Below are 27,886 nucleotides of genomic sequence, written 5' to 3' on the forward strand. Positions count from 1 at the left end.
AATAATAAAATGTAGTAGTCGAAACATTATAGCAACTAAATGAACTTTGAAACAACGTATCATTGAAGTCTAGGGGACATAATTCAAATAGGTGTTTTGAGATAAATCTTTACCCCACCATAATGTCACATTGTGTGTGTCAATGTACAGCAGCCACAAACGTTTTCATTACTGATTGATCCAGATATGTTATATATAATATTTGATTCATAATTTTGTCTATAAAATAACAGGTATATGGACAAGTACGTATTGAAACAATCCACAACTCATTGATATACTGTATATTTGAACATTTGAACTACAGAGTACACTTTAATGGGAAACTGTGAACACTTATTATCACAACTCAAATGCTGACTATGTTATTAGTTGCTTGTATTAATGTCAAAGGTTTAATAACACCATGGAAATAAGTATAGTTATACAGAAGGTTAGTATGACTGTTATACAGGTACAGCTCAAAAAAATTTAATATTGCGAAAAGGTTCAATATTCTTCGTCAGTTATTTAAGAAAGTGAAAATGTAATTGTGTTGGAAAAATACAAACATGTGCACATTCCTAAGGTCATGACAGGTGACACTCATTGCCCTTAAGGCCTATTTCTGTTTAGGTGTCGGTCACCTAGTCAACGAACTTTTCCTTGTTGTTTGATTAATATGTATGTGTTAGAGTTGACGTTGACCTATATGTATGTTTGTAATTTTCTTTGTTTTATGTGAGCATTGAATGCTCAAAGGGAGGAATTGTGTTGGAAAAATACAAACATGTGCACATTCCTAAGGTCATGACAGATGACACTCATTGCCCTTAAGGCCTATTTCTGTTTAGGTGTCGGTCACCTAGTCAACGAACTTGTAGAGCCTATTTGAGGACAAGTAACCCTAAAAAGGACAGAACTGTCAGTCAAAAAGACAATGTGAGATATACGACTGTGAGCCTGCAAGCGAGGGTATAAATGTCACGAAACGGAGAGCCTCTGGGCTCTCAGCCTTGAACATTTATGTTGATGGTTGTTTGCCCACTTGCAAGTGTTTATTAAACCTTTAAAAGACTTTCTCTTGATTTTCGAGTCCTTCTTTACAGAAATTGCCTCCACATTAATATATTCTAAACTCATTACACAAACTAAAATGTTTCAAGCATTTTTTCATTTTGATAATTACAGCCTACAGCTCAAAAAAGAAAAAAAAGGTATCTCAAAATATTAGAATATTTCATAAGATCAATCAAAAAAGGAATTACAATACAGAAAGGTCCAGCTTATGAAAAGTATGTGTATCTCAGTATGAATAACTACTCAATACTTGGTATTGAGTGAATAAATGTACAAATTACTGCATCGGTGCGGCGTGGCATGGAGGCGATCAGCCTGTGGCACTGCTGAGGTGTTATTGAAGCCCAGGTTGCTTTGATAGCAGTCTTCAGCTGTTTCTTATGTTTCTCATCTTCCTCTTGACAATACCCCGTAGATTCTTTCTGGGGTTCAGGTCAGGCGAGTTGGCTGGCCAATCAAGCACAGTAATATCATGGTCAGCAAACCAGTTAGCAGTAGATTTGACACTGTGGGCAGGTGCTAAGTCCTGCTGGAATAAGAAATCAGCATCTCCATAAAGCTTGTCAGCAGACGGAAGCATGAAGTGCTCTAAGATGTCCTGGTAGACGGCTGCGTTGACTTTTGGACTTGATAAAACACAGTGGACCAACACCAGCAGATGACAGGGCATCCCAAATCATCACTGACTGTGGAAACTTCACACTGGACTTCAAGCAACTTGGATTCTGTGCCTCTCCACTCTTCCTACAGATTATTGGACCTTGATTTCCAAATGAAATGCAAAATGTACTTTCATCTGAAAAGAAGACTTTGGACCACTCAGCAATGGTCCAGTTCTTCTTCTCCTTAGCCCAGGTAAGATGCTTCTGACGTTGTCTCTGGTTCAGGAGTGGTTTGATACTAGGAATGCGACAGCTGTGTCCATCTCCTGAAGACGTCTTGTGGATGCTGGCTCTTGATGCACTGACTCCAGCCTCAGTCCACTCCGTGTGAAGCTCTCCCAATATCTTGAATCGGCTTTGCTTGACAATCTTCTCAAAGCTGCTGTCAACCCTGTTGCTTGTGCACCTTTTCCTACCACACTTTTCCATGAACATGCTTCGATACAGCACTCTGCGAACAGCCAGACCTTTCAGCGATGACCTTCTTTGACTGACCCTCCTTATGGAGGGTCTCAATGATCGTCTTCTGGACAGCTGTCAAGTCAGCAGCCTTCCCCATGATTGTGGTTACGTGTACTGAACTAGACTGAGACTAGACTATTTATACTGTATGAATAGCAAATTTACTCAAACTCGAAAAAAAATATTCAAATATTTTGAGATACCCTTTTCTTTCTTTCTTTCTTTCTTTTGAGCTGTAGGCTGTAATTAACGAAATTAAAATGAAAAAAATGCTTGAAACTTTTTTAGTTTTCGTGTAATGAATAATATATTAAATGTTCACTTTCTTAAATAACTGACGAAGAATATTGAACTTTTTCACGATATTCTAATTGTTTGAGCTGCACCTGTATATATACATATATACATATATATATATATATACACGTCATTAACTGTACAAGTCATGAACCAATAATTCTCTTGTTAGCTGGGAAACCAATTCATGTTATGGTTTGTGATTTTCCAGCCAATATTGTCCTCAAATAATACACTTTTGTATTTGTTGTAGACTTAAATAAAGACTTTGAGCTTAGAGGAAAACACATGACGGTTCAAACACTCAAGTTGTGATATATAATCATAGAAGGAAACACTTACATTTCTCACAAAGTCTCCCGATCGCTGCGGATCAAAACAAAGCAGTCAGTCAGTCAGTGTTGCCGGGCTGGCTAACAGTGCTAATGAGCTAATATCGCTTTACTAGATTAGAATGAACAACCTACTCCTTCTTCATAGTTATAGTAAAACCCAGTATTAAATACACTGAAGTAATATTCAGCGAAACTAACATGTAGACGTGTTGTGAGCCGTTTCTAGAGCTAGCTAGCACCAGGGCTAACATTATATGAATGAACTACATGCTAGCATGTTAGCATGGCAGCTACGTTACCTCAACAAAACAACAATAGACACCAAGCTGCTACACAAATAACAGTGTTAGGGTAATGCAGGAAACAAAGTAAGTTTAAACGTACCGACACCGGCTTGTTTTCTGCAGAAGATCAGATCTGGATGATGTTTAGCCATGTTGTTGGCTAAACGTGAGGAGAGCGCTGCTGGTTCAACTCTCACCTTTGAACCGGAAACTCTGTATGACGCGCTGCTCTACCGCCACCTAGCGTCTCCGGAGAGAAACTGTTTTTAAAAACATTTTTATTAATTAACGCAACTTACAGTCGAGCCAAAGAGTGAACTATATTAAGTGATACGTATTCACATTATGTCCTAACAGGGTTTACAGCATATATTGTGTTCTGTAAGCATAAATTGTTAACAAAAATAAGGAAATGTAAAATAGAAATCAAAAGCTTACACCTTTTACAACAACAAGAAACGAGGGGCTTAGCAGTGGATGTGAACAACATAAAGACCCTCACCAGAACAGGAATGACAGCAAATTCAGTTTTGGCATGTCGTGTTTTAAATAAGGGAGAAGAGAGAGAGAGAAGAAAATAAACAACAACTCAAAACTGAGTTTAAAATGACACAAATGAAGGGAGGTTTGAATTCACACAGCTGTGCAGGGCTGACTTTGCCAAGAGACTTTGGTCACTTTGCTTCTCCATCATGGCTTAACAATGAAAAAAAGCACAATGTATAAAATGAAAATGGCCAAAGGGAAAAAAAAACATCAATAAAACTGGAGTGTCCTGGAATAAATTCTATGTATGAATGAAGAGGGGAATATTTCTCCAGACAGAAACAAGAAAGGAAACGATTATCGATTTTTTTAATTTTATATTATTTATTTATTTATTTATTTAACAAAAAAAACACATTATAACAATATTTCGTCATTAAAAATCGTGGTTGTGCAGAAGTTAAATCTTCATAAATAAAAAGTAAAAAAAAAAAAATTGTCCTCATCCTTTCAGTTTTATAAAACTCAATCAAATATTAAAATCATGTCTAGCATAGATAAAATTAAATTTTATATATTTATCTAATACAAAAGAAATATAAAAAAAACTGATGTATCTAAGTTTAAATTACAATTTATTAACAATTTTAATAAAGGTAAAAACTACCGTAAATATTTTGTCCTTCAAGAACCTGCGAGACCGCGGCTATAAATACTGTGACGTCACCTCCGACCGACACATCTTTGTCAGTGAACAAAATGGCCACCTACTGTCTGACTGTCGCCCGGCTCCAGGTAAGAGACGAGAAACGGCTCATTTCACCTTATTATAAACCTGCGAAGGATGTCACCTGCGGTCTTGCATTTAATAAACCCACTGTAATGTTAGTCTGACCTCAGTAAAGCTCAGAGGGCGGTTGCTAAGGACAACTAGCTGTTCACCGGTCACCGGCTCGCTGACCGGGTCATCGTGTCCTGACTGACTGAACCATCTAATGAGCAACAGATAGTCTGATAGTCTGACACCGGCTTAATGAAACACAGCTAATGTCTGCGTTTACAGGAGCTCATTACCTTTACCTTTAACCCTGAAACGGACACAGCTAGGCTAGCTTTAGACATGGAGTTAGGTGTCTAATAGCAAGGTTAACCACAAGGTTAGAGCTGCCAGCAGGCTACAGGAGAGCAGCATGATGAAGACAGAAAACATGTCTGTTAGATCATAGCAAACACAGTCTTACTCATCATTATGTTGTGATTGCTCTAAGATAAATAAACCCATTCAGTCTGTTGTAAAGTTAACAAGGTGTGTGACTCATATGTCCAATAACTGTCCTTAATAATAACAGACCAGCAGGTGTCTCCTCCACCTGAACCCACAGCTTCAATTGAAGTGTATTCAATCTCACTTTGATGGCTCCATCGAGCTGTGTGATGTCAAAGAAAAAGAGCAGATAACCAGATCACCTTCTTCTAGTAATATAGACATAATAAACTGTGTCATTGAAGGCTTGTAAAAATCCCATTCTAGTTCATGACATGTGACTGAATAACTGAACACTTGAGTTACAACATGCTGAAAGGTTATTATGGAATCTTTGCCCAATAATGCCCAAAATCTACTGCAGGTTTAACTGCAGTTGATATAATCTGCTGCTGGTAAAGCTATCTGAAGGTTTTGTTTACTGATCTAATAAAAAAAAAAAAAAGAGTGAAAAGAGATGAAAGGGTTGATAGACAGAGAGTTGGGTTTTTTGCCAACCTGGAACCAGCTATCAGAACTCAACCCTTGTGGCACTACTAGGCTTTGTGTTATGTAACTTCGCCAGTGTTTCAATGGCCATTTTCAGCTGGCATTGGCATTGTCATTAAGTGTTAGAGAAACTTGAGCCAGTTGAAGCTCTGTAGTGTTACTTTAATAGTCGAAAAGAAATCTGTGCATCCCAACTCATAAAAACACCACATTAAGGTTTACACCAATAGAAAGTAATAGATTGCCCAGTTTGATGTCTGAAGGACCCACAATTAGATTTACCAATTGCTGTATTATTAACTCCTGAATTAGCTCCTTGATTGACAGCAACTGTTTGCTAGGAGCTGCTTGACACCAAAAGTCAACTGATTTAAAGGTTGTGGGTTCAGCTGCTCTCTGTCAGCTCTTTCACTGAATGGCAGCTAATCTCTAGCACACATTGTCTGGTCATTGAAGACCTTCAGCTGTCTGACCGTGTGTTCTTCTGCCCGTCTTCTTCGATAACTTCATTATTTGTGATATTAGTGACGATTTTAGAACAGTTTCTTCCTGCAGGCAGTCACTTTTATATCATCTGTCAATAAGAATCCTACACGCTGTACGTACTGTATAAAGACATCTTTACATTTACATTCTATATATATATTTATTTATTTATTTATTTATATATATAATAATGTACACTTATTTTTCCCACATACTTGTGGACATAATAGTCCTGTCTATACTTTACCTTTATATGTCCAGCTTTGTTGTCCTTGTTCCTAGTCGTTACGTTTATTTCTGTCTAAGTATTCATTGGGAGCAATGCAAAAAACAGTCAAATTCCTCGTATGCGTTCACACATACTTGGCCAATAAAGCTGATTCTGATTTATCTATTTGGAGGGAGTCTACCGAACAGTTTTGCTCTTTTCTGGTAATAACATGCTTTACAATCACACATTAGTACATAATCAAACAGAGCTGAGTTGCTCAGCAGGTTCACTGGAGTGAGTTTATGGGAGGGAGGGGGCTAGCATGTTCACCTGGCATCACCCTGATATCTGACACTTGAGTGTGGACTGGAAAACAACGTGGCATTCACATGCTAACTTCCTATTATGGAAGTCATGTATACGATTTTAGGCACCCTATTTTCTCATCCTCCTCTTTCAGCTCTATTTCAAGAAGATTTTCAAAAGAAGAATACAAAATAGAAGTGATAACGGTGTGTCTGTTTTTGTCCGCAGCTCTGTCATTATGCTCATACTTGTATTTTTTTTTTCTTGTGTTGTTGTCTCCAGCTGGCTCTGGGCCACGGTGCACGGCGCCTGCATGTATCTGCAGCCTACAGAGCCAAGGCCAATGTGTCTATGAGCCGCTTTGAGCCCACTTCCTACGTCAACTATGAGAGGCTCCAGTCCAACATTGACATTGTGCGAAAAAGGTCAGTGTTCTCCTAATCTGCTCTGTGTTTGCTGTGGCTCACATCACTGTTTCTACCAAACACTGCCTTATCTGTTTGAGTGTTTGCTTGTCCTTTACCACAGTTCTCGCTAGTCAGCTTTGACCCACAGTGCATTGTCTTCACACTTGTTTTATTCATTAGCTACTTTTTATTGGTTATTTCCATGTTGTAGCTCATCGTCTGACCTGTTCCTTGCTGAAACTTCTTCTGATGTCGCAGCATCCTTCTACGAATGAAATTAAATTTTTCTGCCCAGACTCAACCGGCCACTCACCCTGTCGGAGAAGATCGTGTACGGCCACCTCGACGCCCCCCACACGCAGGAGATCGACCGCGGTCGCACATACCTGCGGCTGCGCCCCGACCGCGTGGCCATGCAGGACGCCACGGCCCAGATGGCGATGCTCCAGTTCATCAGCAGCGGCCTGCCGAAGGTGGCCGTGCCCTCCACCATCCACTGTGACCACCTGATCGAGGCCCAGACCGGAGGAGTGCAGGATCTGGCCAGAGCAAAGGTGAGGGATCTCATTTGTTCACGGTAATTGTACTAATAATGTCTCAAAAGTAATGACTTGTTAACATGGCGTTATTGTTGTGATTCTCATCGTAGGAAGTCAACGAGGAGGTCTACAACTTCCTGTCCACCGCTGGGGCAAAATATGGAGTTGGCTTCTGGAAACCAGGCTCTGGAATCATCCATCAGGTATTATTGCTTAAAGTTCTGATGCAGTGCTTGGAAAATGACATGTCGTTGTAATTTTAACATGCTAAAGTTCAGATTTTTCATATAAAACCAGATCATCCTAGAGAACTACGCCTACCCTGGAGTGATGCTGATCGGCACAGATTCCCACACACCAAACGGCGGCGGGCTTGGTTCCATCTGCATCGGCGTCGGAGGAGCAGACGCCGTCGACGTCATGGCAGGAATCGCCTGGGAGCTCAAGTGCCCCAAGGTTAGCAGGATACGATATGTTCCTGTATTTTCTGTCTCAACAGTTTTCCTTTTCCTTACCACTAGTAATTCACCAATCTCTTCCTCACAGGTGATCGGCGTGAAGTTGACCGGCAGCCTCTCAGGCTGGACGTCTCCTAAGGACATCATCTTGAAAGTGGCCGGCATCCTGACGGTGAAGGGAGGCACTGGAGCCATCGTAGAATACCACGGACCAGGAGTTGACTCCATTTCCTGCACTGGTGAGTTAAAAAAAAAAAAAAAAAACTTTTTTCAACCTGACTTCATTACATTTTGATATTGTTTATCATTTAGCTTCGCAGCTGTTTGGCTCATATGTAATATGCATTTGTTTTGCTGTTTGCAGGAATGGCCACCATTTGCAACATGGGAGCAGAGATCGGAGCCACGACCTCAGTGTTCCCCTACAACCACCGCATGAAGACGTACCTGGAGAAGACTGGACGTGGACGTATGTTTAGGGCTTTGTTCATACAATTTCTTATTTTCTATTACTATCACTTGTGACCGAGTCAAAGAAAGACAAAACGATTATAAAATCCACAATAAACACCAAAAGATTTAAAGTAGTTAATGTCCTGAATTTGCATGTGGGCCAGGATCACGGTCACTTCTCTGATTCTTCTCCCTGTCCTTTGTCAAACTGTCAGAGAAAACAAAACTGTACAAAATAAATCCAGAAAAATAATAAAATGATAGATTTTTTTGCATTAGATTTGGACATATAAACCATTTTACCTCCTAACAAACAACAGAAGGATACAAGTAATCAAGATTAGAAGGAAGAAGAATGAAAAGTGGCCTGTTATAAATGAAAGCTTGGTGTCTTGTTTGTTCCCAGAGATCGCTGCCCTGGCTGATGAATACTCAGACTTGTTGGTACCAGATGAAGGCTGCGAGTACGACGAGCTCATCGAGCTCAATCTGGACGAGGTCTGTCTTTTTTTTAAATGATCTTTTTGTGTTTCTGCCTTCATTGGATACTTCAAAGTGTAGAGCAACAGGAAATACGTGGAGGGGGTGACATGAAACAAAGGTCTCTGGCCAGGGATCATTTAACACCACTTTATGAGCTGTAGCCCAGAGAGAGAACCTAAACATTCCATTTGCATTAGATATTACTTTTATAGTTTGCTAGAAACCAGACTGTTTTATATCATTTTTAAGAAATACTGTCACTTAGTTCTGTAAAGTCATGAACGTTATGGGTTGTTGGATCCGGGTCTTGGTTGGGAATAATGCAGATATAACTCCTGTAGGTCTTTAATCAATGCTGGAATACTTTGATATCTCAGAATGTGGTCTGAATTTTTCCTCTACATCTCTAAATCAGAGGTGGAGGACTCGAGTCACATGACTCGACTCAAGTCAGACTCCAGTCGCAAATTTGAAGACCTGAGACTTGATTGACTAACACAGATAACAGACTCGACTTGACTTTGTACTTAGTATTCATGACTTGAGACGGATGACTCAAAAGGACTTGACTTATTATTTATTAAATATTAGCATTTCTTCTAGATATTGACAAGTTACGTTTTGTTTTTGAAACATGATTAGGTGATTTCTAGTGCAATGTGCGCAAACCTGGCAACTCACTAGGACACGGCAGACCAGCAGAGGCCAACGCACAAGCCAGCTATCGTGGAGGGGGCTTGTCCAAGAATAATACAATTTGCATGTAGAATTGCGAGAGAGTACACAATTCAAGATTACGCAAACACTCCGTCACACGCACACCGACACACGCACACACAGCGAGAAGATGAACCGCGGCTGTCAGGCAGTTACAGTGGCACATGCGCAGTGTAGCTGATAACTCGTTGATGACGCATGACCCCGCCTCCATCTGAGAGCAGAGAGATACATGTGTGGATGTGTGCGGAAGCTGCTGGCCGTCCGCGGTGAGACAGAAAAAAACTGTAGATGACGGGATGACAGACAACGTAGTATAACGTTATACTACAGACATAACAAGGCTGCTGAATGAGAGAGGCATCCGCCGATACGTCACACGGAAACACACCGTGTTTATAATAAGCCGACCACCTCACGTAACCGCCAGCTGTGAGCTGTGATCTGTTTTTAAAGTCACGCGTTGGCGGAGGTCTGCGCTCTCCGAGTGCCATTCTAGTTTTATACATTGGGGTGGTCTTACGACTTGACTCGTGACTTGCTTGACTCATAGCAGGAGCGCGACCTGACTTGCTTGATTCTCACCACAGTAATTTGTGACTTGACGGTTAAGACTTGGGACTTGCTTGTGACTTACTCCCACCTCTAGCTCTAAATATACTTTGCACCATTACAATTAAACATGACTCATACGTTATAAATTGCTGCAAAATATGAGAGGTTCACTTGACTGCTTCAGTTACAGAGTTAGGTAGTTAGTTACGGAGTTCGGTTTATTTGAGAATGACTTAAGTAACTTGAACGTTGTGTTGCTTCTTTCTCTAGCTGAAGCCTCACATCAACGGACCCTTCACCCCTGACCTGGCTAACCCAGTGTCTGAAATCGGTGCTGTGGCTGAGAAGAACGGCTGGCCGCTAGAGGTTAAAGTTGGTAAGAACTGAACAGGGATGGATAGGCTGCACGGCTTTCAGTCATACTCCTGCTATTTATCTCATTACATTGTTTTCAGCGAGATGCTCTCTGATATCCGATCTGGCTCCTTTCCCCCCTTTTTAGGTCTGATCGGCAGCTGTACCAACTCCAGCTACGAGGACATGGGCCGCGCTGCCTCCGTGGCCAAGCAGGCGCTGGATAAAGGCCTGAAGTGCAAAGCTCAGTTCACGGTCACCCCCGGCTCCGAGCAGATTCGCGCCACCATCGAAAGAGACGGATACGTGAGTGTTGGCGACTCCCTTCTACTGATGATTTATCTCTGGGTGATGTATCAAAAACTCAGATGTGTTTGTGTCCTCCTGTAGTCAAAGATCCTCGGTGATGTCGGAGGTGTGGTCCTGGCCAACGCATGTGGACCCTGCATTGGACAGTGGGACAGGTAAGTGTTTGTGCCATGACTTACAGTGTCCAAATAGTTCAACTGGACTTGTGTTTTCTTTAAGTTAATATATTGTGTGTATTTTGCATTCAGGCAGGACGTGAAAAAGGGAGAGAAGAACACAATCGTCACTTCCTTCAACAGAAACTTCACAGCCAGGAATGATGCTAACCCTGCAACACACGCCTTTGTTACCTCCCCTGAGGTAAACTCACCCCACTAGATGCTCAACACTAGTTGTGACACTAGAATGTACACACACACTCTTACTAAATTCCCTCCATCTCCTCTTCTTCCTCAGATTGTCGTCGCCCTCGCAATCGCCGGCACATTAAACTTTAACCCAGAGACGGATTACCTCACAGCCGCCAACGGCGAGAAGTTCAAGCTGGACCCACCCAACGGAGATGAACTACCCGCCAAGGACTTTGACCCGGGCCAGGACACCTACCAGCACCCGCCCCCAGACGGCGGCAGCCTCAGGGTGGACGTCAGCCCAGAGAGCAACCGGCTACAGCTGCTGGAGCCCTTTGACAAATGGAGCGGAAGTGATCTTGAGGACTTGAAGGTCCTCATCAAGGTCAGGTCTCCCCCCCTCCCCAACCCCTCCCGGTTCCAGTTTATCTTTAAATGTTCTCACTGCAGCTGGAAATGTTTTTTTACTTTTCCTTTCCTGTCCCCCACAGGTGAAGGGCAAATGCACCACAGACCACATCAGCGCCGCCGGACCTTGGCTGAAGTTCCGCGGTCACCTGGATAACATCTCCAACAACATGCTGATCGGAGCAGTCAACAGTGAGAATGACGGCATCAACAAGCTCAAGAACCTCCTGACAGGGGAGTACGGAGGCGTCCCCGATGTGGCCCGTCACTACAAGGTGAGGACCGACCAGGGGGACTAGTTACACTACTACTTTCCTCAGGTAGTCCGTCCTTTAGCATCGTATTGATTTTAATTTTTGGATTCACAGACTTGGAGTGGGCCTCCATCAAACTTTTTAACTTTTTCTTCAATTTATTCATGCTCTAAAAATAATCACACCTGTCTCTTTACTTTGCTCTTCTTTTTGTCACTTCTTTCCCCTTTTTTTTACTCCTTCTGATCTTTGTGGAATCACAGGAATGGTGTTTTACTTTCTTTTCAGTTTGAAGCTTAAAAGTCACTGACCTATAAATTGAATCGTGTCCCACTTAAACATCAGATAAATGCCTTTTATGTGACGCACAATTGTGTTTTGCTCGTACTGAATACACTGCCTCTCCAAAAACTGCATTTACAGTTGTAGAGCTGCAAAATAATTGGCAGCAAGTCTGATAACCGATTAATCGGTTGTTTTTTGTTTGTTTTTCAAGCAAAAACTTCAACCATTCCCTGCTCTGTTCACAATGTAATGACAGACTGTGAACAGAGTTGCTGTGGGGAATATAATTAAAGAATTTTTGCTTTTTGTTTCCTGTGTTTGGAAAGGAAACAACAACATTAAAAGCAGTTAGTAAAAACATATACATAGACAGGTCATATTACACATTACAACAGTTCATGTCTGTGGCTTAAAAACACATTTTAGTTGCCAGAGGGACTCAATGGCGCCTCCTGGAGCTCAAGAGCTCAAACTGGCTGATGAGGATGGGAGCTATCTGCCAGGCTACTCCTCAGGTTCTTCCTCGTCCTTCCTGTAAAATGTTGAGTCAAGGGCTTTTGGGGTTTACCCACTATTTTGCTCGACATTGACACAATCCTAGAGAGGTAGAAGGATCCAGCCTGATCACGCACGTCTAGTGTTGCGCGGTGCAGGTGAACCACACTGTAAATACTAAACATCAAAACCTACACCGTAGCTATCTACAGCGGGACTCCCGTTAACCCCTCACATCAAGTATGGATCCAGCTTAATACCCCTTTCTCCTTCCTGTTGTGTGCAGGCCAACGGTGTGTCCTGGGTTGTGGTCGGAGATGACAACTACGGCGAGGGTTCCAGCAGAGAGCACGCTGCGCTGGAGCCCAGGCATCTGGGAGGAAGAGCCATCATCGTCAAGAGCTTCGCCAGAATTCACGGTACTGCACTATAACTGCTAAAGATGGGGGTACCGTCATAAGATTCAGTGAAGAGAACTCTAAATGTCCAGTAATTTTAGTTGTTTCTTTTCTGAATTTATGTATAAAATAGTGTTTTTTTACCTGAAGTGAGGACTGAACAAACATGTCTCCCTCCCGTCTTCAGAAACTAACTTGAAGAAGCAGGGTATGCTGCCGCTGACCTTCAGCAACCCCTCAGACTATGACAAGATCTGCCCTGATGACACCATCTCCATCAGAGGACTCCAAACCTTCGCTCCAGGAACGGTAAGAGGGCGTTACAGACAGACAGAAAAATGTCACGCTTACAGTTTCTACATGAAAAACAAGAACCTCTTCTCTTCCTCTTGTTCTCCTCCAGCCTCTCACCGCAGTCGTAAAGCACAGCGACGGCAGCGAGGACGCCCTGGAGATGATCCACAGCTTCAACAAGACGCAGATCGAATGGTTCCAGGCGGGCTCCGCCCTCAACAGGATGAAGCAGCTGCAGTGAGGAAGAGGAGGAGCGAGGAACAAAACATGGAGGAGGAGGTGGATTTTCAAGGGATAAAGGATTGCGTGGAAGATTGGGGGATGAAGAATGAAGATGCTGTTAATAATCGTTCCAACATCTGCATTAGCACACGGTTTGGACTGAAGACGTGTCGGTATACCTCAAAGAGTTAAATGTTGATTAGTTCAGTGCCAAGCTAATGTTCATGATGGAACTATAGCAACTCAGATATTTCTAAAACATTTCATTTGTCGGTACATAGCGTTCTTGAAGGTACTGTACGCTGCTATGTTTCAAAGCCAAACAGTGATAACCGGTTAGAAATCAGAGTCTGTTGTTAAAACAAAGCTTTGACACACACACACACACACACACACTTTGACACACTAAGCTGATTGACCCAAGCGTTGACACAATACCCTGCCAGCTGATGTGCTGCCGGTGTTTTTGCAGCTGTTCAAACAGGTCTGTAGAGTGTATAAAGCCACTTCACGCTGGAGCTCAGCCAGCTGATCACACACTTGCTTGAGGATTGTGTTGCACACTGCATTATGGCAATAACCAGCTCCAGTCAACCATTGTCGTTCATTCAACCTGCTCCACCTTGAACAGGGTAAACACTAATGTTGGTTGCACCTCTGGGTCCATTTGTTGTTTATTGTAGTTGTAGTTGCAATAACCACTTGGATCCAAAAGGAACTTGTGGACACACACGTTCATTCATTTATTTTCTCACCCCCTAGTGGCCACGAGGAGTTACTGCAGTGTCTACAAGGCACAGCAGCTACACATTTTATTTATATGTCAGTTTTAAAAGTAGCACCTAGTTGACACAGCTGTTTTCTAGGGATTGTTGAAAGGCATTCTGGGAAATGTAGGAACTTGCACAAGAGCATTGGGCAGTAAGTGCATTCAACACAAAAGTTAATGAAGCTAACAGCGTAACTGGAACATCACAGATGAATTACTGTGTATCTAACAGGGCATTTAAGGGGTCAATTTTTGTATCCATGTTCTTTACGCAAAGTATGTTTTTATCCATCACAGTACATGTTGTCAATGTTACAAGAGGTTGCAGACACCCATTGCAGACATTTCCTAAGATACGGAAATATTTGTATGCTTCAATACTGTGAAAGAATACAGTAAAAACCCCTCTTCTTCTTCTTCCACCATCTTTATACTGCCCTTTCGATCAGTCCTTAACCTCTTTACAAGGTCAAACACGTCATGTCTTTTTCCCCTTCTTTATTTATTAATCCTTTTTTTTTCTGCAAAAGGTTCAGATCCTGCGCTCTTTTTCCATAAACCTCTTTTTACGGCAAGCACAGGTTCAACATGGACCTGTGTCCTCTTCCATCCCGTGTTTCCAGTACCCTTTTTTGTAGGGTAACATGTTATTTTTACCGCGACAAAGATAAAGAACGTTAACAGCATAGTCTGTTTTGCAATGGTGGAGAAAAATGTAAAACTGATGTTGAATTACCACTGTGGCGACTCATAAGAACCCCACATTACTGTGCCAGCTGCTTTTGGTCCTCTGTGGATGATATAATTAACCAAAACCTCAACATGTGGATCATTACATCAGATCAGAAACCAGATGTGTTTTTGTCTTTATGCCTACCTTTACTTCCCTTCCTGGTCCCTTCAATTTAAATGCATCAAGAGGTAAATCAGATGAAAGCTTAAAACCACTCTCTTCCTCTAACCGACTGTATGTGAAGTGTCTGGTTCCGTGTACATTTAAGTGTTATTTTTCTCCCAGATAATCTTTTCTGTATTACAGAAATACCAATGGGTTGTAAAATAAAAATCACAGATCTCATTTATTTACATTGGCTCCAGTGACGTGACTACAATCTGTCTACGGTTATTGGTATTTGTAGAGATGTACAGTAACGATGAGAAGTGATCCATTCTCTTAAAGGTCCCATATTGTAAAAAGTGAGATTTTCAGGTCTTTTATATTATAAAGCAGGTTTAAGCGCTATATAAATACTGTTAAACTATCAAAACGCTCAATATACGGAGAAATACACCCAGCCCGTATTCAGAAACTGCGTTTGAAACACGCCAATTTCTGTCCATTTGTGATGTCACAAATATACAATATTTAGACCATCACACGGTTTTAAATGTAAACATTATAAATTTGTCCCAGTTTATTTCCTGTTACATGTATGTAAAAACCATCAGCTGACAGGACGTAAACATAGACCCAAACTGTTGCCTAGCAACGCAATTCCGTTGCAATTCCGTTGAAATGCGCTAAAACGGAGCGTTTCAGACAAAGCATGAATACAGGTATATTCAGGCAGACAGTACGAGGAAAATAATGTGTTTTTTGAACATTAAATCATGTAAACATGTTTAAGTAGAAACACAAAATACAAGTATGAACCTGAAAATGAGCATCATATGGGACCTTTAAAGTAAAATTAAATCGTGCACGATGTTGGTAAGATAAACCTGAACAAATGAACAATGCATTAATCTAAAATCTGGGGGTAATTAGCGCTGCACAATGAATCAAAATTGTATCAAAATCGCAATATGACCTACTGCAATTTTCAAATCGTAGGTGGTGCAATATTTGTTAACAACCAACTATTAAAATGATTTATTATTCATTAAAATTAAATTATTTAAATTATTGTGATGCTGCAGAGATGTCATGGCCTACACATCATATTCTACAGACTTGGAAAAACATCTTTGTTTGGTACACATCCCCGCAAAAATCACACCATAATCATTTGTATATGTTTTTCAATGAAACTGAGAATAATGATGTAAAAACTCCCTCTAATATCGCAAATTGTATCGCAATTGAAATATCAGTCAAAATAATTTGACATCCTTTCAGAATCGTTCAGCTTGTTATTGAGCAGGCTTGTTGTAAGGTTTTGAAAGAATAGTTCGATATGAATCCTGTTTTGAGTGACAGGTTCTTGACAGCTCAGATGTATCTGCACAACGGAGTTCACACATCCAGGAAAAAAGGGAAAGACTGAATAATTAAGGCGTGCGTTGCCTCTACAGAGGAGGAAATTTGCATTTGACATGTCCTGATATATGGAATCCTGTATCAAGAGAATGGAAGTCAAGTTTTTGATCTCTGTCTTTGTAGTAGTTTCACTTTTCTAGAGACAGGCCTTGATTTGCTTTGAATATAGCCCACAACCGGGACACATCTGTCAAAAGGTAAGGCCTGATAGAACACAGGCTGAATACGTAAAGTAGTGCATGTGTGCAAATGCAGCATACAAATGCCCTGGCTTTGCCCCTGATGGTACTGATACCACTGATAAACTGAGATGCTGGATAAACTGGATGGAAACCAGTTTAAAGAGCTTCTCTCTCTCTCTTATTATTTATTGTCCAAAGTGGCCATGTAAGAATGTTGTCATCTCTCCATAATGAGACACTTGTCTCGTCCTCTTATCCATTCTGTGTAGAAAAAATATGTCCAGAGCTCCTTCAAACAAAGTGGTCATTCTGAAATGTCCCAGAAACTATTTATAGGGAGAAATTTCCACTTGTAGAAGATACAGGGACAAATGGATAACTGCAACATGCTGCATAACAACAATACTAGCAATGTACCATACCGTAGCAGATATACAATACCAGATTATGGACTCTGTATGTTTAAAGAAACCCTCCAGGCATGTTTCAAGATATCAAAAAATAAATAATATTTTTTTTAATCTATTTGGTCAAACAATTGTAGAGTAAGCCCCCCTTAAGTCAATATTATTATTATTTATTATTAATAATAATAATAATAATTATTTGTATTATTAATAATAATAATAATAATAATAATAATAATAATATTCTTTTTATCTATTTGGTCAAACAATTGTAGACTAAGCCCCCGTCATGTCAATATTATTATTATTATTATTATTAATAATAATAATAATAATAATAATAATAATAATAATTATTATTATAATAATAATAATAATAATAAAAGTGGAGAAATAACATGGTTTAACAACCAATGTTTGGTTTAAAAAAAAAAAAAAAAGCATATTTTATTCAGGCCTACACTAACAAAAAATCTGAAATAGCACTAGGCTAATTAGCATGACTTGATTTGCCTTTGAAATGAGCAAGGACAATTAGCATACACAACTAGAGCACATAATACCTGTAGGTTGATCAAATAAAGTCCACTCAACATCCACTTAAATCTCACTAGTGTGATAAAGAGAAACGTCTCCATCCATGAGGAGAACAAAGAGTGTAGTGTAGTGTGGTGTGTTGTGTTTAGCTCAGAGTGAACCCCCTGCTCCCTCCTCCCATCTCATCTCTCTACTACCGCCTCTCTCTCTCTCATCCCGCCTGTGTTGCTCCGCATCCAGACTAACATCCTCTCACTCATTCCCCACATGTCGCCGCAGCTTTCACCGGATTTTATTACATAATAGAGCTCGTTATCAACCCCAAAAACACACAGGGCCGTATACCGCGTCTGACTGACAGCTGAACGGCGCTTTGACGGTAAGTAATCGTTAAATGGAACCGGGCGGTTTGTGGGTGATTTGTAGCTTTACACATCCAGCCTTTTATTCTCCTCTCTGTCGGGCAGACGGCCGCTTCACCACACTATTGTGATACAATGCCGCTGTGATAGTCTTTTAGCACAGATTTACCATCTCAACCCGTCATTTCTTTGTATGTATTTTAGCCTCTTTGTGGCATTTTGGGTGTCACATTTTTTTGGCATCAGTTGAGCATCCTGTCTCCTTCTTGTCTCCTTCTTGTCTCCACAGTGTGAGAATGTTCTGGAAACAAGCCGCCTGAAGGGCTCTTATTGTGTAGTGAATTATTTAGGTTATGCCACCCTCACTTTCAAACTAAATATACTATAAAACAAGCTATAAAGCTATAAGGCTAATTTAAAGTTTAAAGATAGGCTCCATGTGTGTGTGTGAGTGTGTGCTTGTATTACTTATTTTTGGGGACCTATATCTGTTTACACAGTCACATTGTGGGGACTCACCTTCCTTTTAGGGAAAAAATGCCCATAAGTCCCCATAACTTAAATTATTACATTTTAGGGTGAAGACTTGGTTTAAGGTAAGGTTTAGGTTAAGGCAAGGTTTGGATTAGGACTAGGTAGGGATGTCACGAGAACCGAGAAACCTTCGGTATCAACTCTGTACCAAAATTCTAAAAATGTGACGGTACTCGTTTTCTTCGGTACCGAACGATGCTTGTAATGGTCATTTGGTACCGGAGCGGAGATACTGGAGATGCGATTCTTCCGGATCTAATGGGGGCAGTATACGCTTACAAGTGTTCTCATCTGCCGTGAAATGAAAGAAGAAGAAGAACGCCGTAACAGCACGGGAAAAAAACAACAACACGAGACGTGAAAGATGGCAACAAGTGCTGCTGCAGCGCTGCCTCCGCCTCAACTCGTTGAGAAAACAAATAGCAAGAGTTGGGTATGGAAGCACTTTGCGTTCGAGGCGGATTTACAAGGAGTAATAATAGATTCGCAAAAAACAGAATGCGGTGCAGTAACGGTGCCGTCGTACTTTTCTTTCCAAAGGAGGAAATACTTCCAATTTAGCAAAGCACCTCAAAGACGGACATCCAAACAATATTGCTTGTTTTAAATACTTGAACGCTACATGCCACTGTTCTGTTTTGCAATGTTAATAGACGTTTCTTTTTATGTATTACTTAAAGGCTACATGCCTCTGTTTTTTGTAATGTTCAAATGTTTTAGTAAAAGAGTGTGTGTTGAATTACATGGGATTTATTGGGGTTTTTTTCCGTTTTTTTTAGCGTGGTATCGAATTGGTATCGAGAATCGTGTAAATTCACTGGTATTGGTATCGACTACTAGATTTCTGGTTCCATGACATCCCTAGGATTAGGCAAGTAGCGGTTATGGTTAGGGTTAGGATACGTCTCCAGGAAATGAAGTCAATGTCCTCTAAAGTGATGGAAACACAACAATGTGTGTGTGTGTAGAGGAGTTGACGTGCCTCCCATGCTGATGCAGAGAGGAGTACAGACTGCCTCAGTGCCGTGGTTTCACAGGGAGGTGCTTTTGGCCTTTTGTCTCTCTTTTCAAAGCTCCTCCAGCTCTCTTCCGTTCTCCAGTCCAGTCTGGGATCTGGCCTCTCTCTTCCCCCCCAAAAAAAGAAGTCCATTTGCTGGCCTACTCTGGGTGCTAATAAGAGGGCCAATGAAAGAGGAGCTCAGCCAGTCAAGTCGCTGAATTATTCAGGCTACATATTTATGCCTTGTCATCCATTCAGTCATGGCATCAGTCCTCTCCCCTGTGCCACCATGATGACAGATGTCATCATTACCGCATCAACACTATCTAACATGATACCAGGGCGATAGAAGCCCCACTCAGCCATTTGCAGAATCTCTCTGCTAAATGATTTTATAAACTGGAAAGATTAAAGCCACTCCCGTGGTGATGCTTGGGACCTTTGAACCCTTGTACTATTTGGACGTGCCTTACAGAAGCCAAACTAAATCCCACCAGCTCTCTCATGTTACTCTGAATTTGCCCTCTTTTAATCCTCTGTTTTAATCCGTTTGATAGGGAAAATATGTTTTTCCAAAGAATAATAATAGAGCCATGAGGTATTTTTAAGGAGATATTAGCTGTGTTTCCATTCAATTGTCAAACAAATTTTAAGCAAACTTTTGAAATATTGCAAAAAAAGTGAATGTGAATTACGCATGTCCATCAACTGGTTTGGAGCAAATAAACTTGGCTTACCGGTCAAAAAAGTTGGTGCTATTGGCTTTGCATGGCTGTAATCCGCCAGTAAACAGTGTAGAAGAGGTAGAGGTTGCGAATGCGAACCAGTAACAAAACAAGTTGGCTTGGCCATGCATGCATCTAACCATCTATGAGAGAAAAATGGAAAGATTTTTCAGGAATTGGGAAAGTTGTAATTGTGCTTTCATGTCAGATAGTATTGACCATGTTTTATGTTGTCTGAAGACGAAGATAAGCATTTGCACGTTATGGGAATATCCGAAAAAACAGCGTCAGCGGAAACAGATGATCAGTCATGCGAGTTAAATGTTTGCTACATCAGAATTTATTGGAAAAAAGAGTTTCTATAACACATTTAATGAATAGACTATTTTTCGATAAAGGCAAAAACCACCCCAAGCTAGCGTAAAAATTGATATTAAAGAGTTCCTATTATGCTTTTGTGTTTTCTCCCTTTCCTTTAGTGTGTTATATTGTTTTTTGTGCATGTTAAAGGTCTGCAAAGTTAAAAAAGCCCAAAGTCCACTCCAAAGAGAGTTACCCTCCATCACAGAAACACTGCTCTTGAACTGCCTGAAACGCTTTGCTTGAAGTCCCGCCTTTTCTTCCGTAACATGGTGATGTCACCAAGTAACTCATTTCGCCTAACAGCTAGTTTGGCATGCCGTCAAACAAAGCTAGATAGAGCGGAGCTTGACTAGAGTACGAAGAGTTTGGTTCAGTTGACCAATCACAACAGAGTGGGCCAGCTGACCAACCAGAGCAGACTGGGTGCTCAATCAGAGAGTTTCATACAGAGGGTGAAAAGAGGTGCTGCAGCACAGCCGGTATGAGAAAATTAAAGTGTTTTTTGAACATTAAAGTATGTGAACATGTTCTAGTAGAAACCCAAAATACAAGTTTGCACCTGGAAATTAGAATGATAGGTCCTCTTTAATGCAATTTCTGTTTACAGTTGCACATGCTGCCTAGGAGAAAAATATCTTACAATGAAATATTAGTCATCAGCTGACGGTTCATTCAATAAGAATAATTTCAAACCGGCAGATGGAGGCTGGACCAATGAGTCAGATGAGGGTTAGATGATGACAACATCGTTGCCAAATTTTGAAAACAACACAGAGAGAAGCGAAGGCTTGCATCGATGATATGAAGTGTGTATACATCCCAACGCCGGCTTGTTAACCTCTGCCTTGGAAAGCTTTAAAGCCTCCAGCTTGTGACCCACGTTGTCCAGCGTAAAAGACAGTCGCCACCTCACCACACACACACACACAAAGTGCTATATTTAGACTGACAGCGAGAGTGGCGGAGTGTGATATTGAATGGAGCCTGTAGGGATTCACTCTGACACGCACTGAATTCATCAGTCTTTGTCAACAGTCAGATGTGACATCAATACTACCATTCACGAGGAGGTGGCTGCTCATGACCCCAATAACGCATCCACCCACGTCTGTGTTGCAGGTTTCAGTGTAACTTATCTGCAGAACAGTGACCCTGTAGCCTTTTGTATCTGTAGTGAGCCAGCTAATGATACACACATCACACACTCCCAGTTACAACAGGATAATTGGGGTTTGTGTCGTGGCACGGCGACAGAGCTCATTCGTCCTAAAATGACTGTCGTCAACGTTTCAGAGAGCAGCTTGCTGTTTGAATACAGGCTGTAAAGAGCAAACCTGTAATGGATGTCAGTCATGTGCGAGTGGGGTTTTTTAATATAATAATGTGTGATGAGCCGAGCCAAGCAGAGGTCCTCCGGGGCAGGATTGTTATTTACATAATCTTGGGACCTTTTCAAAGCCAGCAAGATCACAGTCTGGTGCTCGGAAATCAAATTGCTTCGTTAGTCTCATTTTTCTCACAGCAGCTGCCAGCTGTTGTACGCCTGGTTTTTATGTTACAACCAAAAGAAAAAAACACTCTGAAACACACATAGGTGGAAATCAGCCAATATCTCGGTCTGTTTATGATTAATTGTTCTTATTGTGACAACTTAAACAATATTTTTTCCCCATACGGCTACAGAGGACATGCTGTATTTCGAATTAGACTCTCAATCAAAATGTTTCATCCTTTGCCAACAGTCAGAGCTGGCCCTAGGTATAGGCTGTATAGGCTGTATAGGCGCTATAGGTGAATCCTAGGGGCGCCGTCCATCCATAGGGGTGCCCCAAAGGAGGGGAGTAAAAAAAAAAAAAAGTATAACTTTTGCTATTTTTACTAGTACTAATTTAATACTATTATTTTAGAATATTACCATAAAAGCCCACAACAACATAACTACATAGCCCATTAAATAGCCCCTATTTTCTGGGTTGCCATCACCCAAATGGTTAGTGGTGGAATCGGCTGCTATGTAAGGGGCGCCAACTAAAATTTTGCCCAGGGCATCAAATTGGTCAAGGCCGGCTCTGCCAACACAATCATAAATATATATTATTTCTTAATTATAGGTGCGTCTTCGGCTTTATGACAATGCATTTTTAGATAATCCAGTGGGCTTTTTAATGGTTTATTTATCTTAAAAACTAGAGATTTGTCTGAACTCACAGAGGAGCAATTAATCCTTCTGTTTATCTGAAATGTTCAATGTCACCGTATTTGGAGATTTCAGTGGACAGCCACTATAAATGTGCTTGTCTGTGTCGGAAAATAGTTGATATGTAACATTTCCTATCAACCTCTTGTGATGATTGAAGTGAGCCAGATTCCCCTTTTGTATTTACTAAACCTTCAGTGTGATAGTCAGCATGTTACAGTAAAAACGTCGAGATGATGTTAGATTTTTCTACATTTCCAGTATAGTAATTTACTTATCTCTTTGAGTTACTGCAGGCATTTGGAAACAGGGCAATGTGTATTAATAAATCATGTTTTTAGACAACTGCAGCTGCACCAAGCGCACAGTTCAACTGTAAGACTTCACTGGCCACAAAACTTACACCTGCACCAGTTTTTGTATGTCCCTGTCAACCTTTGATACTTAATAAAACCTTTCTTTGTCTCTCTGGCATCTTTCCATACCTCCCTTGCTCCTTTATTGCAGGTGCTGTTGGTGTAAGACCTCCTCTCTGAACGCCTCCCCACCCTCGCACACAATCTTGCCATGCAGGAGGTGTAACCCTCCTTCCTCTTCTTCCTTGCGCTCCATCGGAGGAGACCTAAAACAGAAAAAAAGAAGAACCCCAACCTGTAACCAGTCAAAGATGTCAGACCCTGATGCCTCCTCGCCGGCAGCCCACTCGCTGCCGCTCACCTCCCCCCGGACCCCCCTGCAGCTCTCCTTCCCCTTCCTGAGGGAGGGCAGTCGGGTCTGGGAGAGGGAGAGGAAGCCGCCGCAGCCTGGAGAGCTGCCCAGCCCACTGCCCACCAAACGCACCCGCACATACTCAGCGTGAGTAGGAGACATCCAAGTCTTTATATCCTGTTTTTTTATAGTGCATTACATTTACTTTGATAATGGTTCATAAAAGCCCACAACCAGAAACCAGATATTGCCATGTCATCGTTCCATCAAGGAAGCTTTACAATAATGTCCATTATGGTAATTATTTATGATGTCCCTCCCTCTCTCTCTGTCTCTCCCTCTGTCTCCGTCTCTCTTTCTCTGCAGGACAGTGCGAGCCAAATCAGGTCCAGTATATAAAGGGGTGTGTAAAAACTTCTCCAGGTCTCAGGGTCATGGATTCATACACCCCTCTCAAGGAGGAGAGGACATCTTTGTCCACATCTCTGAGTGAGTGAATTTTTTTTAGTTTACACTGTTTTCATGACATGAATTGACTTTGTGCAAGTTGACCTGCTTTGTAGGTTCTTAATATATCGTTTGGACCATAGACTGCATGTAAAGACGGATGACACGGCTGCGCTTCCTCCCACTGTACAAAAGTGAAGCCATAATATCCCAGATACGGGAGCTGCCATCTTGAGATCATTTGGAGCCAGAGTCTGCGCAATAGCGATCGGGGTCCCGGAGCCGCGGTATCGAGGTCCCGCCCACACACCCACCCGAGCCAATCACTGGCCGAGCGCGGCCACAGCTTACTAGCGTGAGCCACCTAGCTGCTATGTTAGCGCCACGGTAGCTGTTTGGCTAGAAAGACACAACAACTAATCATAATATCTCTAGAACTACATTTATGGTCAAATTGACACCGTGACACATCTATTACACTCGTGACGGTCATGGAAAGTTAAAGTTACATCTCCTCTCTCCGACTCCGCGACTACTTCACTCAGAGCAGCTGTCAATCATGACGTCACACCCCCTTTTTATAGCATCAAATAACTAATTAAAACAAAACTTATTAGAAAAATGAACACTTGAACATACATCAGCATGGTGAGAACTACCTAAAATGACAGATACCATCTTTCGGAAAAATATATTTGACGTGTTACTCTGACTTTTTAGTTTGGCCCATGTCCCATCCACTAACATGGAGAAGGTGGGATTTATGACCTATCCTGCATCCAGTCACCAGGGGGCGATCAAGATGTCATGTCGTCCACCTTTATATACAGTCTGTGGTTTGAACTATGGAGAATGGAAGAATTAAAAAAGAAACGGTGTGTTTAACATAATATGATGTTTGTGCCACAAATGAGAATTGGATATGAGACTTGACAGAAGGAAAGACACTAAGAGGGTCTAAAATGGGATCAAGTTGCATTATGGGAAGTGTAGGATCCAGTGTTTTCTGAAGCTTGACCCATAGATACTAAAAGTCAGGATATATCTGCTGCATCGATTTTGATCATCTGTCTCTAGCAAGTCCCCCAACTTTATGGAAGTGCAGTACTAAATTGCTGTTTGGGAGCAGACAGCTGAGACAGGGCTAACTTAGACTTTACATTTAAAAACATTGCTCACAAATGAGTCAACAACAGTTTTGTTTGTGTTTCCCGGACAGCATTGATGGAGAGTACGTGCCTATGGAAGGGGACGAGGTCACGTACAAGGTGTGCCCCATCCCTCCCAAGAACCAGAAGATCCAGGCTGTCGACGTGGTGCTCACCCACCTGAATCCAGTCAGCAAGCACGAGACCTGGTCAGGTCAGATCATCAGCTCCTAGACCAGCGCTCCAGGCTGCAAGGCTGCAAAGGAAAAAAGGGGATTTAGTTTTTATGTTTTTGGGGTGTGAGGTTTGGGAACAGGTGTGGGGAAGAGGGATTGGAGCTCGTCGTGCCGCGGCCTGAGGTGGCTTGGTTATGGAAAGGTGTTGGAGAAACGTTTTAGTTTGAGGTTAGGGCTGGCAATTATGCTTTGAATGTATATGTTTGAATGTTTTCCTTTAACGGTCATCATTTGGGTTTGGATGTTTAAATTTAGGGTTTGAAGGTTAGGGTTCAGGGCTTGGTGATAGAATTTTTACTTTGACCCATAAGGGATATACTTTAGTTGGGAAATCAGTGGTTGTTAGGGAAGCGATGTCTTGAATCGGAATGCTAAAAAGAGGCCGAATCACATTTTGAGCAAATTTGACCCAGTTGAGCTATATTGACGCTCCACTTGCACACTACAGACAAGAGAGTTTAAAGGGGACATATTATGAAAAAGTCACTTTTGACATTCGGGTATCTGGAGTGCCTACCATCCCGCAAACTGTGAATTAAGACAACCCAGTCAATTTTTTGTGTGTCCATATTTTTCTCGCAAGCCAATCAGAGCAGATTGGGCTTTTTCTGGAGGGGGTCTTAAAGAGACAGGCGCTAAAACGGAGCGTTTCAGACAGAGGGTGAATACAGGTATATTCAGACAGACGGTATGAGTAAAATTAACAGGGTTTTTTTAACATTAGAACATGTAAACATGTTCTAGTAGAAGCCTCAAAATACAAGTGTGAACCTGAAAATGAGCATAATATGTCCCCTTTAAGTTTCAAGGGACCAGCTCAGTGGAGTTCTGAGTTTCAATCTCACTTTTATATTCCTTCTTTTTATAGTACAATTAAGCCACGAACTAATGTAAATTACATGCCACCACTGCCAAAAGTCACGTGACAAATATCTGATTTGAAAATTGCACAATTTAGCCATATTGTGTCTGTGTTTACAAAGGCAGATGGAGACGGTTGCCTCGTAGCAGAATTAAAAAGGAAATTACATTTACAAATTTTTTACATTTGTAGCAACCCTCTCTGATCTGCCTTCATCTCACTGCCTTCAGAAAACAAAAACATTTTAAGGTGGTTTGAGGTACCACACACAACCCTGCTAGTACACGGCTGCGGAAACGGAAACAATCAATACACTTACAGCGGAAAGCATCTTTGACAAAGATCCAAATAGCTCTTAATGCGTTCCGGCCTCAAGAGCTGCAATAAAGCTCTATAAATAAGGAATTATTTTCCTTCTTAGTATTGTAGCACTACTCTATTTTGTGTACTTGGCAAGTGTAGAAATCCAGTATTATTGTAGCCAGCTCCTATGACGGTCTTAAGTTTTGGTGGTAGAGACAGTAGCTGGAAAACAGGCCAGAGGGTTTTTGGTTGTTGAAGGAAACCGGAGAGGGAGGAAGGTCGGGAAAGGGGCAGAGGATGGAGTGATTGTCTGTAGATGTATTTGCGCACTGATACAGCTTGATTTGAAATGTTACAAAGCACGTGTAATCAGGAAGTCAGCAGTCAAAATAAGCCGATAAAGGAGAATAATAATCGCCGTGTTAGATTTTCAAGAGGAGGGTCAAGCTGAGAAAAGTTGGGAGAGTCCAGTAAGTTTTGTACGTCAAAGCAAACAACTGTGGGGAGAAAAAAAAGCAAAAGCTTCCTGATGTAAGTTTAAAAAGACTATTTATTTATTGACTTATTTATTTTCTTTTGCAACTATGAGACCATCAGGTGTTTGGTAATTAAAAGCTGCATTTATAAGTACTTGTAAGCCTATTTGAATACACTGCACACCTCACTCTAATGATGCTACCCTGTTAATATCCCTTTGCTACTGTCATGTCGTCATTGACGGGCAAAAAAAAAAAAAACTTTCCGAACACAAGTTTCTAATTTCTACATAATCCTTGTCTAATTTTTAATAACTATGTGATGTTCAAAATAACAAGCAGTAGTCGGCATGTTCTGTACTGTTTGTCGTCATTTTTTTCTTTTTTTTTTACGTAGAACGTGTTGATTCTGTTTCATCATGCAGTAACTAACACAGCCGGAGCCTTCAGAGAGGCGTCGTCGGCACGTCTCCCATCATGCATCTTTGATTTGTCGTGTGACTTAACGCCGTAGTAACACACTTTGTTTCTTTACTGTGAGGGAAACACGTTGGATTGTGTTCACAAGCATTTTTATTTCTGTCAAATCACTGTGACACTGTCTTTTGTCATTAAGTTAATGTTTGAATAAAACGTACTACTGTATTCACAGACCTGCGTGGGGATATTATTACGATAATTTAGACTGTTCCGTGCTCGTTGAGTCTTTCTAGTCGTCACTGGTGTCGGTACAAAGTGGAATAACTGGGGCGGTTATTTCGAGAGCCGTCTGTGACAAAGCTTTTGCCTCAGTGTCTCAGACAGGCAGCTGTTTGGGATCTTAGATAATGTTCATCTGGGTTTTTGCTTTAGCACAGACTATGTTGTGTCCACATCTTCCATTAGAGGGCAGCCCAGCACAAATAATCTGCTAGTTCATTACATGACTCTCTTCATGGTGATGGGCCTAAAACACATCAATAGACAAAAGACGTGTAAAAAAACAACAACACACCACATACAAATGTACAGTATTTCAAGTTCAGTGGTGAGAAAAGTAAAATCAGCA

At 41.3% G+C, this 27,886-nt stretch overlaps 3 protein-coding genes across 3 annotated transcripts in view; 2 read left to right on the forward strand and 1 right to left on the reverse strand.

Moving 5' to 3' along the window:
• Positions 1-27,886, reverse strand: part of phf5a (PHD finger protein 5A) — a 373,616-nt gene that overhangs the window by 574 nt on the left and 345,156 nt on the right. Inside the window, exons 2-3 of the mRNA XM_074620638.1 lie at positions 3,200-3,285; positions 2,823-2,846 (exon numbers count right to left, since the gene is read on the reverse strand). Of these exons, the coding sequence (XP_074476739.1) occupies positions 2,823-2,846; positions 3,200-3,251 (76 nt within the window). The 5' untranslated portion in view covers positions 3,252-3,285. The remainder of the gene's footprint in view (positions 1-2,822; positions 2,847-3,199; positions 3,286-27,886) is intronic.
• On the forward strand, positions 4,314-15,177 carry aco2 (aconitase 2, mitochondrial). The gene is made up of 17 exons (XM_074619379.1): positions 4,314-4,380; positions 6,624-6,766; positions 7,044-7,302; positions 7,398-7,490; positions 7,585-7,743; positions 7,834-7,984; positions 8,110-8,214; positions 8,605-8,696; positions 10,224-10,329; positions 10,456-10,613; positions 10,698-10,771; positions 10,865-10,976; positions 11,073-11,351; positions 11,458-11,649; positions 12,695-12,827; positions 12,994-13,115; positions 13,210-15,177. Exons 1-17 carry the CDS (start codon positions 4,345-4,347, stop codon positions 13,339-13,341), a joined length of 2,346 nt encoding a protein of 781 aa, XP_074475480.1. The 5' UTR covers positions 4,314-4,344; the 3' UTR covers positions 13,342-15,177.
• On the forward strand, positions 17,632-27,489 carry csdc2a (cold shock domain containing C2, RNA binding a). The gene is made up of 4 exons (XM_074619931.1): positions 17,632-17,856; positions 23,166-23,513; positions 23,733-23,855; positions 25,033-27,489. Exons 2-4 carry the CDS (start codon positions 23,326-23,328, stop codon positions 25,193-25,195), a joined length of 474 nt encoding a protein of 157 aa, XP_074476032.1. The 5' UTR covers positions 17,632-17,856; positions 23,166-23,325; the 3' UTR covers positions 25,196-27,489.

The sequence above is a fragment of the Sebastes fasciatus genome, chromosome 20 (assembly GCF_043250625.1).
Source record: "Sebastes fasciatus isolate fSebFas1 chromosome 20, fSebFas1.pri, whole genome shotgun sequence".
In the NCBI taxonomy this organism is placed as follows: Eukaryota; Metazoa; Chordata; class Actinopteri; order Perciformes; family Sebastidae; genus Sebastes; species Sebastes fasciatus.

Excerpts from the sequence above, each read along its gene's own strand:
- csdc2a (XM_074619931.1), top strand. The coding sequence starts at position 23,326 with ATGTCAGACCCTGATGCCTCCTCGCCGGCAGCCCACTCGCTGCCGCTC. Across the intron at positions 23,514-23,732 it reads CGCACCCGCACATACTCAGC|GACAGTGCGAGCCAAATCAG; the intron begins GTGAGTAGGAGA and ends CTTTCTCTGCAG. Across the intron at positions 23,856-25,032 it reads ATCTTTGTCCACATCTCTGA|CATTGATGGAGAGTACGTGC; the intron begins GTGAGTGAATTT and ends TTTCCCGGACAG.
- aco2 (XM_074619379.1), top strand. The coding sequence starts at position 4,345 with ATGGCCACCTACTGTCTGACTGTCGCCCGGCTCCAG. Across the intron at positions 7,303-7,397 it reads AGGATCTGGCCAGAGCAAAG|GAAGTCAACGAGGAGGTCTA; the intron begins GTGAGGGATCTC and ends TTCTCATCGTAG. Across the intron at positions 10,977-11,072 it reads CCTTTGTTACCTCCCCTGAG|ATTGTCGTCGCCCTCGCAAT; the intron begins GTAAACTCACCC and ends CTTCTTCCTCAG.